The following is a 12,638-nucleotide window of genomic DNA, read 5'->3' as shown; positions in this document are numbered from 1 at the left end:
GGACCCCCGCAGAGTTGGCGAATGTGGCTGGGGAGGGGGGCTTCCCTGGTTACTGCTGCAATCAGAACCCCGATAAGCGGTAGAGGAGGGATGGATAGATGGCACTTGGATGCACCAATGATGTTTGCATTCATAGCGATTCTCGTGCCGCTCAAGTTTCAATTAGAAATGATGCCACGTCATGGGGATTGGACTCATTTATCCTTCTGTACAGACCCATGCCTTTTAAAACTGTCCCTAAACTACGCATATTTATTACAATGGATCGAAAGTGTTCCAAAGCACCATAATTTCACAATGTCTCAACCCAAGTAGGAAGAAAAACTCTATCAAGTCCTGTAAATGAGCCATTTGTAATCTCCTATCAACCCTGCACACAATTTCCTCGTCTAAAGTCGAAAATGACCAAGTTCACGTTTTCAGATACATGGTATGTTTCACGTTTTTACAATAAACTTATCACGTTATAATGTGATATGTTTCACGTTTTTACAATAAACTTATCACGTTATAACGTGATACGTTTCACGTTTTTACAATAAACTTATCACGTTATAACGTGATATGTTTCACGTTTTTACAATAAACTATCACGTTATAACGTGATATGTTTCACGTTTTTACAATAAACTATCACGTTATAACGTGATATGTTTCACGTTTTTACAATAAACTATCACGTTATAACGTGATATGTTTCACGTTTTTACAATAAACTATCACGTTATAACGTGATATGTTTCACGTTTTTACAATAAACTATCACGTTATAACGTGATATGTTTCACGTTTTTACAATAAACTATCACGTTATAACGTGATACGTTTCATGTTTTTACAATAAACTTATCACGTTATAACGTGATATGTTTCACGTTTTTACAATAAACTATCACGTTATAACGTGATACGTTTCACGTTTTTACAATAAACTTATCACGTTATAACGTGATACGTTTCATGTTTTTACAATAAACTTATCACGTTATAACGTGATATGTTTCACGTTTTTACAATAAACTATCACGTTATAACGTGATACGTTTCATGTTTTTACAATAAAACTTATCACATTATAACTTGATACGTTTCATGTTTTTACAATAAACTTATCACGTTATAACGTGATATGTTTCACGTTTTTACAATAAACTATCACGTTATAACGTGATATGTTTCACGTTTTTACAATAAACTTATCACGTTATAACGTGATATGTTTCACGTTTTTACAATAAACTATCACGTTATAACGTGATATGTTTCACGTTTTTACAATAAACTATCACGTTATAACGTGATATGTTTCACGTTTTTACAATAAACTATCACGTTATAACGTGATACGTTTCATGTTTTTACAATAAACTTATCACGTTATAACGTGATATGTTTCACGTTTTTACAATAAACTATCACGTTATAACGTGATACGTTTCATGTTTTTACAATAAACTTATCACGTTATAACGTGATATGTTTCACGTTTTTACAATAAACTATCACGTTATAACGTGATACGTTTCACGTTTTTACAATAAACTTATCACGTTATAACGTGATATGTTTCACGTTTTTACAATAAACTATCACGTTATAACGTGATACGTTTCACGTTTTTACAATAAACTTATCACGTTATAACGTGATATGTTTCACGTTTTTACAATAAACTATCACGTTATAACGTGATACGTTTCACGTTTTTACAATAAACTTATCACGTTATAACGTGATATGTTTCACGTTTTTACAATAAACTATCACGTTATAACGTGATACGTTTCACGTTTTTACAATAAACTTATCACGTTATAACGTGATATGTTTCACGTTTTTACAATAAACTATCACGTTATAACGTGATATGTTTCACGTTTTTACAATAAACTATCACGTTATAACGTGATAAGGCCCAAACTTTTTTTTTATGAGGATGACAGCTCTACGCTTCCGTAGCAAACAAACCAGCAGCATGACCAAACTTCCCTCCAACAGAATGTCAGAGCCACCTTCTTTCCTTTATTCGTTTTATTTTTCCCTCCTTGACGTCTGACTGAGAGCGACTGGACAGTCAGTGTGGGCGCGTTTAAGAAGCACAAACAGTCTGAAGGAAAGCGGCGGCAACTCAAACCACATCAGACAGCGGCAGAAAGCCAAACATCTGAAACTGCGTCATTAATGACAAACAACAAGCATGTGACGTTTGATGGGCAGCTCATAACTTCTGCTCAATCTGCTGCCCACGTACAAGCAGCGAGCGCAGAAAGATGCACAAACATCCCAAACAAACGGAGGTTTGTACCAGACAGTTCAATGAGACCCAGCACTCCTCTGTTCGCCGTCTCACAGCAACAACAGCAGCGTTACGCCAGCTGCCATCATCAGCTAAAACAACCCCACAGATTGGACGAATTTAGGCTTTTACACATTTTCTGTAGCAATTTTTAGAAACCGATCAAATCTTTTTCTTTAATAAAAGAACTTTCACGCAAATAAAACCAGAAATGTTCTCGTTAAACCCAATTAGGACAAATTATGCAGCAAAAGTTCAGCTTTAACTGAGCTAGCCAATGTAGATACTGACTAAAAAGACAAACAGAAGTGAGTAAAAATGGAGGGGAATAAGAAAATCTCCTGAGAATATTTAGAAAAAGTCCCTCAATCCACCTGATGCAGATAATAAGCTGACAAGTCAGATTTTTCCTCATGAAGCCGGACACATTCCTGACAGAAGATGCATGAAGTAAATGTGGAAATATGATTTGCAAATCGTTGATACTGACATACAAGTAAAGCAGAGCAGCACAGATTCTGTGTTTATGACGTCTGGCTCGTATGTGACAGCAGTAAACAGAGCTAGAAGCAGGACGGAGGTACAACAAGCGAAACAAAACCGGTTTCTGGGACTGGAGACTGGAGCAGATGACGAGGTTTGCAGAGCGCAGGCTCACCAGAGCTAAACTCTTCCAGGGAAAGACAAAACATTGTCTATAATTTGTGCTTCTGCAGAAATAAACAGCCTGAGGGTAAAAGTGAGGTCCAGCATGCCACCAAGCGTGTGCACGCACGCACGCACGCACACGCACACACACACAGCGCTGCAAACATCTTACTGCAGAGTAACATGACAAACTGAGCTGAGGGCTTTCACATCAACCTGACATGTAGAGAATTTGCACGTCTGACTGGGAAAACATTTACAGATTACGTTGTTTAAAGTTGCACATAGACATGAATACTTCCTCTGAAATAACACATCATTTCTGATCGCTGACAGGGAAACGCAGCCATCACTTCCTCAGGGAGGACTCCCCTCTCTGCCTTCATGCGTTTAAAGAAACTAAGGAAGGAAAAACCGGAAGAGTTTCATTATTTAAACGTGTCAAACAGGAGGTGACGGGATGACTTCAGATTACCTCGAGGCGTCTCCTGACAATCCTTCTCCCTGCAAACGCATCCGTCACAGCGTGCAAACGGGTTTCCTAACGCGCCATCCGCTCGGCATCTGCAGGATCTCTGAGTGCAGCGGAGGCTAAAATCTGAGGCTGCACCGCCTGCGAGTGGCACCGAGGCCCGACAACAGACGCCATTGTTTCCTCTGAGGCCCGGCTCGCCTCCTCCGTCCTGTTCTGACTGCTGCCCCCTCCTCTGGAGCAGAGCGGGGGTGTGACAGGCTGAAAGGAAGACATCTGCAGCCCTGGGCTCCCACTGCTGCACATGTACCATCACCCTGCCACTCGCTTTGACCTCTTCATCCTCCAGAAACCTCAAACACACACATCTCTCTTCAACTGAGCCGTATGTCTCAGAAGTTCTGTTAAACCTTCATTTAACCCCATGAGCTCCAGCTGAAACCCGGAGTCTGCAGCAGCTCATCAGTGCTGGGATCAGCTGCGTTTATCTGCTTGCTTAGAAGCTGCAGAGCTGCTGCAGACGATGCACCAGGAACAAGAACAGGAACTCGGTCCGTCACGAGAACATTTCCCCCTTCAAGTTCCTGAAGTGACATAAAAAGTTTTATTTTATTTGAACTACTCATGAATTACTGGAAGAAATATCAGTAGATAAAAAAAACAACAACTTGCTATTTATTTTCTAACATTTATGTGTTTAGAAAATGACTTTAATCCGGACGTCAATCATCCTGCAGATTGTTTAGAGGGAAGCAGCTCAACATCTCCTCTTGAAGCCTGAACGTCGTCATGTCGTCGACTTCTGAGCATTGAGCAGCTTAGTTAACGATCCAGAGGATCCATTGTTAAGTGTGACCCAATTGGAGACAAATCATATTTTATGAACTGATTTTTATTCATTTAAACTGGCTTTAAAATGTTTCTTCTGCAAGAATGAGGTTACGGTAAGGAGAGAACTGTAAATACTTGCGGGTACCCTCAGGCACTAATGTCCTGAAGTAACCGGAAAGATAAGCCTTGAGGTTGTTTGATGCAACCAATAATAACTGACTGATGCTAACCCTGATCAACCACACTGATCTGCTTATCGGGTCGGGTTGCAGCGGGAACAATGTAAACAGAAAAGCTCAGGCTTTCCTCTTGCAGGCCACTTTTTCCAGCTCACTTGGAATCTAAAAGCATTCCCGGGCCAGCTGAGACATGGTCGCTCCACGATGTCTTGGAAATCCTCCCGGTAGGACATGAACACAACATTTCCAGGAAGTGTCCAGGAGGCATCTTTTCCAGATGCCAGAACCATTTCATCTAGCTCCTCGGCATGTGGAGGAGCAGCAGCTCTTCTCTCAGCCCCTCTGGGATGATCGACCTTCACAATAAAAACCCAGAACAGCCATAGTTACATGCTCTATATTTAACTCACAACAGAGTTTTCTTCTTCTGGGTCTTGTCCTCTTTTTTTTTTTCTTTCAGACTGCTGTTTGGTCTGCTTAAAACAAACTTCTGGTCCACGGACAGTACAGTTCGTTTGACTCTGGTGTGAACCAAAGAAAGGAATTCACTCACAAATGCTGTAAAATGTCAAACTTTTGCATGACCCCAGAACTACGCTAAACATATATTGCAAAAAAAAGGTCATAGACACACCTAAAGGCTTTCATGAGGTGGTTTTTCAGACGTGTCACCTGCAGAAGTATAACCATAGACTGTATTAATAGATGGAAAAATTCGTCCATAACTTTTTGAGTTATCTTGAACACAAACAGATAAATGCTGGTAAAACATCACCACCTTTGGGGCGGGAGGTAAGAAAAAAGCTTTGGATCACGCAAGGAGCAAAACCAGAGTGGTGGGAGGAGCCAAGACAGGGCGCCACTTTCACATTCTGCTAGCTCCCCAACATTACCTACCCCAGCTTTAACATGGAAGTCTATGGAAACTGCAGTTTTTGGCAAAACTGTAATGGATTTACACATCACTGTATGTGATATGGAGATGAGGGTCATGTGACGAGTTTATTTCAGGGAAAGATGGCGTGGTGTGTGGTGATGGAGGAGGAGACAGAAATCCTCTATATAATAAAAGAGTTTTAAGAGGAATTAGAAAGAAAATGAGGTATAATGGCGTTGTTGTTTTAAATCCTCGGCAGCAGGAGGAAAACCCTGGAACGACGCTACCTGGCAGGATTCTCATAAAATCTCATTACAGTCGAGATTTCATTAGAATCACAGCTTATGTGCTAAACACCGGAAATCGCAGCTGTACTTTGTTAAAAACTGTTGATTGTGGCATATCGCCACAGTCCAAGTAAAAACGCTGTCAGACGTCGCTGTCAAACTTTCAGTCCATCCACCAGGGGGCAGTGCTGAGTTTAGAGTTTACATCCACATTTTGCCAGCAGTAATTCACCCTTATAAAGTCGTTTACAACTGCTCAAAAATACCAGAAGAAGAAGAATAAAACCACAATGTCTTCTGGTTTTTATGCAACGGTTTCTGTGTCGTCTTCGTCCTGTTCTTCTTCTCTGGTTTGTTCCTTTTTCTGGCTGTATGTCAGCTACACAAGTCAACACCATACCCCAGTGATTTCCGGTGGTATTGCTACGTTTTCTTCATCAAGAAGCTAAGCCCATTGAAAATGGACCAAATTACGTGCAAAACCAACGCAAAGACGAACAAAACTGGCCGTCCATCTGCATATTCGCCAACTTTCTCCAGCTAAACCAGGACAAGACTGAAGTTCTAGTTGTGGGCTCTGAGGCAGAGAGGAAGAAAATAAACGACAAACTTAGAACTCTGGCATTAGAACCCCTCGACCATGTGAAAAACCTCAGAGTTATATCTGACTCCGAACTCAAGCACATTAAAAATGTCACAAAGACTTCTTTTTATCATCTGAAAAATATGACCAGAGTTCGACCGTTTCTCACTCAGGCTGATGCAGAGACTCTTACCCACGCCTTCATCACCTGTAGGATGGATTATTGTAATGCTCTTCTTTCTGGTCTCCCAGGAAACTTCAGCACCTCTGCAGCTGCAGCAGAACTCTGCTGCACGTCGGCTTACTGGGACCAGAGGGAGAGCCCACATTACCCCCATCCTACAGTCTCTGCATTGGCTTCCAGTTCGCTTTAAGATTGATTTTAAGCTTTACTACTGGTTTTTAAGACTCTTAACGGCCTTGGGCCTTCTTACTGATTGGAGGTACTCAGGTACTAAGAACCATCCAGGGCACTCAGGTCCTCTAATAGGCGACTTTTACAAAGTCCAAAAATTTTAACAAAGACTCACGGTGAGTCTTCTTTTTGTTTTTATGCTCCACATTTGTGGAACAAATGAGGATACTGTTGAGGTTTTTAAAAGTCGGCTCAAGAACCATCTTTTTAATCAAGCTTTTAATTAGTTCATTTAAATGTCTTTTTTTTTTTTTTTTTTGGGTCTGCCAATGTGGATCCTTGAGATTGGTTTGATGAGAGTGTTTTATCTATGTGAGTGTGTGTGAAAAGTGAGTATATGTGTAAGACTTTGGGTAAATTCTATATTTTTGTATGTAGTGCAGGTTTTTAACCTTGTTTTATTCTTGCTTTTTATTCTGTAAAGCACTTTGTGCTACTTTTGTATGAAAAGTGCTATATAAATAAACTTTGATTGATTGATTTGCGTTGAGCAACAAGCGGGCCTGAAGCGCATCGGATCTGTGCACGCTGGTGCAAATACTGTTCCAACACAGATGAGAGGTTCCAAACTCTTTAGTTTGGACGTTTTAAACTATAACCCAAAACGTTTGGACTCATCTGCTCGCCGTTAGCAAGGAACTCTTACATCGAGCAGCGTGTGTAGATGCTGGTCCTGGAAAACGCTGTGGAGGAAGTCCAGATCCTTTTCACTGCAGTCTGTCAGAGCGTGAATTTCCTCCAAACTGTCCAACACCTGAGACACAGCACCTGAAAACACACACACACAGGTGTCCATCAGACACTTCCTGCTGTTTCTGAATGTCTCCACTGAGCACGCTCACAAGCGTCTTAAAGGCCGAGACGTTTTCACAGACAGATGCGACACACTGAGTCAAACTATGACGACATTTGTGCTGCAAGTAAACGAGCACGACACAGAGGGATGAACGGATACCTACGTTCGGCTGCTAGCAGTCCTGGCAGGTGCGAAGCATTAACAGGAAAAAAAACATTAAAACACAGCTGATAAATAAAAACAAATGCCGCTGTGTGTTTATTAACCTGCGTGATGAGGCGGTTAGCAGACCTACCTGAGGAGGTGGGGTCGTCGGAGAACTCGTGCAGCTCCTCAGGTGGGTCTGCGTAGAAGGAGTTAAACTTGTGACTGGACACCGCAGCCAGAACGGCGCCCTGAAACGACACAAGGAGCATCAGGATGTGGACATAACGCTCCGCCGCACGCAGCAACGGCGGCTGGGACTCCTTGAATATTCAAAATGGCTCCAGCTAAATTAATTATCACTAAATATAAAGAAAACCAACTATGACTTTTGCTGGCAAGAAAAAATGAGATGATGCTAAAATATTAATTGATGGAACAGAAATACAGAGAGTATCCTCCACTTGTTTCTTGGGGGTATATGTTGATGAAAAGTGCTCTTAGAAAGAATATGTCAATTTTATGTCTAAAAAAATGTCCAATAATCTGGGAATTTTCAGAAAAATGTACAAATACCTTAATAGATCTGGCTTATTAACATTATATTATAGTCTTATATATATTCATACCTCCTGGGGTATAACATTATCTGGGCGAGCACCGATCACACTTACCTAAATAAAGTATTTAATTCAGAAACGTTTCATCAGAAAAGCCACTAGTTCCAACCAAACTGATTTACTAAACTGAACATCTTGACAGATTACAGTTGTGTTCATATTTATTCATATCCTTTCATTAAAGAAGGAAAAAAAACAGCTGCCTGTAAAATAAGCTGAAATTGACTAAAGTAATAATAAATAAAAGTTTTATGAAAATCATGACATTATTTTCTAATTCTGGTTCAAAAGAAATTTTTTTTTTTAAAAAGCAAACAAATAAGATAATTTATTACATATTCCATCAGTCATAAAGTAATATTTAGTTGAAGAATCCTTTAATGTTTCCGCTCCAGTCAGGTGTTTTCTGTTCCTCCCAGTCAGACTTCTGCACCTGTTGACAGGTATTTTGTCCCACTGTTCAACAGAAAAGTCTCTCATTTGTCCAGGACACATTTGTTTGTTTTTCTTTCTTCAACTTCAATTAAATGAAAAAACAGTGTCTTATATTACCAAATTATATTTCTGCTAATTTTTAGTTATTGTTCCTTTTTAAAGTCTCCAGTTATTTGAGTGACTGTTGTAGATTCAGCCTTTTCTTTAATGAAAGGGGATGAATACATATTAGCACAACTGTATAATATAAACATTGTAGAAACAAGTATTTATCTCTACAAAGTCCAGTATTTGGGTCACACACTTCCTCTTCAACTCCAACAGTACTTCCAACATCAGATATTCATTCCAGAACACATTAGAACACACTAGAAGTCAGTTTTCCATTATATTCAGTTATGGAGTAAATACATTACTTTGTTAGACATCTCTTCTTTATTAGTGTACAAAAAGAATTTGAATGAACATCTATTTGCAGTGGGTTCATGTTAAATTGTCTCTACTGTTATATTTATTTTATTTGTAATATTTTTGCATTTACCGCTTGTTTGTTTTTTTAATGCTTTGTTGTATGTATTCCTTTATCAGGTTTAATTAGATACTTAATTTATTCTTATATTTAGATGATGGTGAGGTTCTCGATAAGCCCTTATAGGGTTTCCAACCTCCCCAGCACTGTAATTTATATTATTATTTTACGCGTATTCTCCATCATTTGAACCTTTCCTCTTACTTTTTTCTCTGTCAATGTTCTCCTGTTTCTTTTAAAGTACAAACTCAAATACATGAATGAAATCAGAACCTTCAGTTTCCGCCTGGCGTTGAACTTTCTCAGCTGCTCCACCGTCTCCGGCAGGTGGATTTTATAGGCGTACCGGTCCCTCTCCTTAGAAAGCAACACAGAGAGCAGCAGGGTGAGGCTTTACTGATGTTTACACACAAGAAGAAGATTTTACCGTCACGAGGAGAAAGATGTAACACGTTGCTCTGAACATGGAGTGTTTCTGTAGCTGTTCTACAGTTAGAGGCCTGAATGAACCGCAGAAAGGACAAACAAAGGCGACAAACAAAGTAAAACTGCAGAATTTCTCTCAATGAAAGTAGAACAGGATCACCTGTGGATGATTAACAATGAAACTATATTCTGAAGAAAGATTTGCAGCTCTGAATTCCTCTGAACTTCATCAGATTCTGACAAGTCGGCCCGTTTATAAAAGCACTATGTTGTTAATATTAACATATTAATGTTCATGAGAAGATAAATGAAACTGTGGGTTTGTATGTTGACGTGTAATTAAAAGATGCTTTTCAGGCTGTTGTTGCACACAGATTTTTCTTAATATCAGAAGCATTTTAAAGAGATTCCTCTAAATTATTGACCACAAACATCTGACAGCTGCCAGGGTGTCGAGTTCCTCCGCCTACCGTCCGAATTGCTGTCCTCAGAGGAAGTCACAATAAACGCTGAGTCACGTTACGGCTGTCAGTGTCTGTCAATCAGAAATCCAAGTTTTTAGCTAAGATGACGCGGTGTTACCTTTAGCCAGGGGTGGTTGAGAGCCTCGTAGACGGTGATCCTCTCAGCTGGGTCCAGCATCAGCATGCGCCTCACCAGATCCTTGGCGCTCTCGGAGATGTGACCCCACTGGCGAGGATTCATCTGCACACAAACAGAAGCTCCCATCATCTTCGTCTATAATAGTTTTCTACTAAAATCAGCAGCAAGAAGATATCCGAGCTCCTAAAGATGTTAGTTGGTTTAAATGACATTGCTCAAAACACTTGAATCAAGTTTGTTTTGGCTCTGAAGAAGAAAAAATGGCTGAAATTTTGGCAGCAAAGAGCCAAACCAAAACTACGTCCTTTCGCAGGTTTTCTGCACAGTCTGGATAGTAGGGGCGGGGAAATCAAAATTAAAAAGTCAAATATTGGGATCTTTTGCTTCACAATTTTAAAAATAGATTCTTTTGTTTAAAAAAAACAAACAAAAAAAAAACGATTTTTAAAAAAAAAAAATCTTTTTGTCATTTTTAATGTTTTAATTGATCTTTTAACTTGTCTTCTTGGGCGTTATAGCAGCAGAATGATGGTCTGGCTACTGTGTTGTTTTTTTTCTAATAGAAAAATCAAGAAAAATGACAAGCAAAACAAAAAGTTTTGTACATTTTTTTGTTTTTAGTCTACAAAAATCAAATCGGCACCCAGAAAAAGTCGGAATCAAATCGAACTGGGTCTAAAGCATATCGTCACAGCCCTACTAGACAGGAAGCTTGGGCACATCTGTGGCTTTCCACACGCTTCCGTTAATACTGATTTACATGTTTGATTTTTTTTTTTGTATGCCACACTTTGTCACGTCAACATCTTCCTTCATGGCAGGTTTGGACATTTTTTTGTACTTCGTTGCTTTAAATCCCGTTCACACCAAAACAGCAGCCGATTAGTTAAACTCTAAAATACAAAAACAAAAAATAAAGCCAGCTGTGGAACAGACAGGAGGGAAAAAACACATCCAATCGTATTTACCGGCTCTAAAGGGTCGGATGGTGATATGTCTGTCAAACTCAGCTGCCATTTGTCCCGCCCCCTCACTTATAAGCATCACAGGTTATTACAAAATAAAAGCAATATTTCTAAAATTTCGTCGAAGTCCAGGTGTTTAGCGCATAAGGGGGCTGTTTGCTATCAATGACAGATTTTATATTTTTCTCTTTCCTTGAAAAAAGATTAAATTGTAACTTGAACTGAAGTGGTCAGATGACCCTTACTGTACATCACACCTGCTGATATGTAAATATGAAAAATGTTTCCATTGTGACACGTCTGAAAAACCCCTCGACAGCATAAAGACTTTTTTTTGGTGATATTTAGGTTTAGCGCAGCTTTACGGGTAATGGCAACGCAGCTTGTGATGAAGTCAGACTGGACTAACATCATAAAAAACGAGTCTGTAAACAGGATCAGGTTGACGCTCCACTCAGTCGTAATGTGAACTTTTTAAACCTCCACATACAGAACGTTCCTGGCAAAGTAACGCTTCTTTTACATTTGAGAAACTGGAAGAGTTGCTGGGAAAATGGGAAGTCTGGGCTTGTCTGCTGCAGTTCGGAGAGGGGGGTGGGGGGGGGGGGGGGGGGGGGGGGTCATGGAAACATAGCTGTTAAGCTCTGACAAGATGTCGCTCTGCTTTTCAAGATACAACTCATCACAAGCTGGCAGGTCTTAAAGTCCTTTTGATTAATATGTATTTTATGTATATAAATAACATATTTTATTTTATCAGTGTGTTTTTTTCCTGTTCTAAACTGCACCTTCAGATGTGATGTTTACGATTTCGCTGTACAAATCTGCAAGTAAAAACAGGATGGGACAAAACATGGGATGCTTTTCTTTGGGTCATACTTCATCTTATGATCTGAGAAAATCTGCGTCTATCCACCTTCCAGCTGTGGGACAACCCTAAGCTACTGGTCTGAACAGCTTGTGAGACCCAGTTTCATCACTGGCTCTGAACCAGAACTTTAACCGTGATCAAACAGAACTTTCTCCTCAGACTTTCAGAAGTGAGTCTTTTTGGTCTTAAAGACAGACGACAGAACTTTTCCCATTTTCCCGTCAGCCTCCTCCCCCTATCGATGGCTGACTTGGCATCCATCCTACCTGACCTGTTAGCTTTCTCCAGCCAGCAGAAGACCATCTTGTTTCCTCTCTTCTAACCTTCTTGTGTTTCTTTACTGAATCAGCGACGTTGCGTGTTCAAAGCAGCCGGTTATTTTACCGCGAGACAAAACTTCTCGTCGCTTCCCGGATGTAAACCTTGTATCGTGTCTGTTTCTCAGCTTCAGGACGCTGCTGGGCAGCAGCGGCTCTAGAAATACACATGACAGATGTCACGTCTGGGACGCCGAGTTTTAAGGACAGAAAGTTACATAATGCGTCTAAAAAGCCAGAACGTCTTTAACTTTTTAAATGTTTCCGTCCACACTGGTCATTAACAGACATTATACCATGGTCTGGGTGAATACTCTATTCTGATTGGTTGCAGGGTGTCCGTT

At 40.0% G+C, this 12,638-nt stretch overlaps 1 protein-coding gene across 1 annotated transcript in view; it reads right to left on the bottom strand.

Moving 5' to 3' along the window:
- The window catches only part of caska (calcium/calmodulin-dependent serine protein kinase a), a gene marked incomplete at its 5' end in the record, with an annotated part of 120,562 nt that overhangs the window by 38,700 nt on the left and 69,224 nt on the right, over positions 1 to 12,638 (bottom strand). Inside the window, 4 exons of the mRNA XM_079254304.1 lie at positions 7,235 to 7,356; positions 7,680 to 7,779; positions 9,386 to 9,469; positions 10,121 to 10,243. Of these exons, the coding sequence (XP_079110430.1) occupies positions 7,235 to 7,356; positions 7,680 to 7,779; positions 9,386 to 9,469; positions 10,121 to 10,243 (429 nt within the window). The remainder of the gene's footprint in view (positions 1 to 7,234; positions 7,357 to 7,679; positions 7,780 to 9,385; positions 9,470 to 10,120; positions 10,244 to 12,638) is intronic.

Source organism: Telmatherina bonti (genome assembly GCF_933228915.1).
Source record: "Telmatherina bonti genome assembly, chromosome: 15".
In the NCBI taxonomy this organism is placed as follows: Eukaryota; Metazoa; Chordata; class Actinopteri; order Atheriniformes; family Telmatherinidae; genus Telmatherina; species Telmatherina bonti.
Note: the sequence above shows the minus strand (reverse complement) of the source record. Positions and strands in the feature narration are given on the sequence as shown.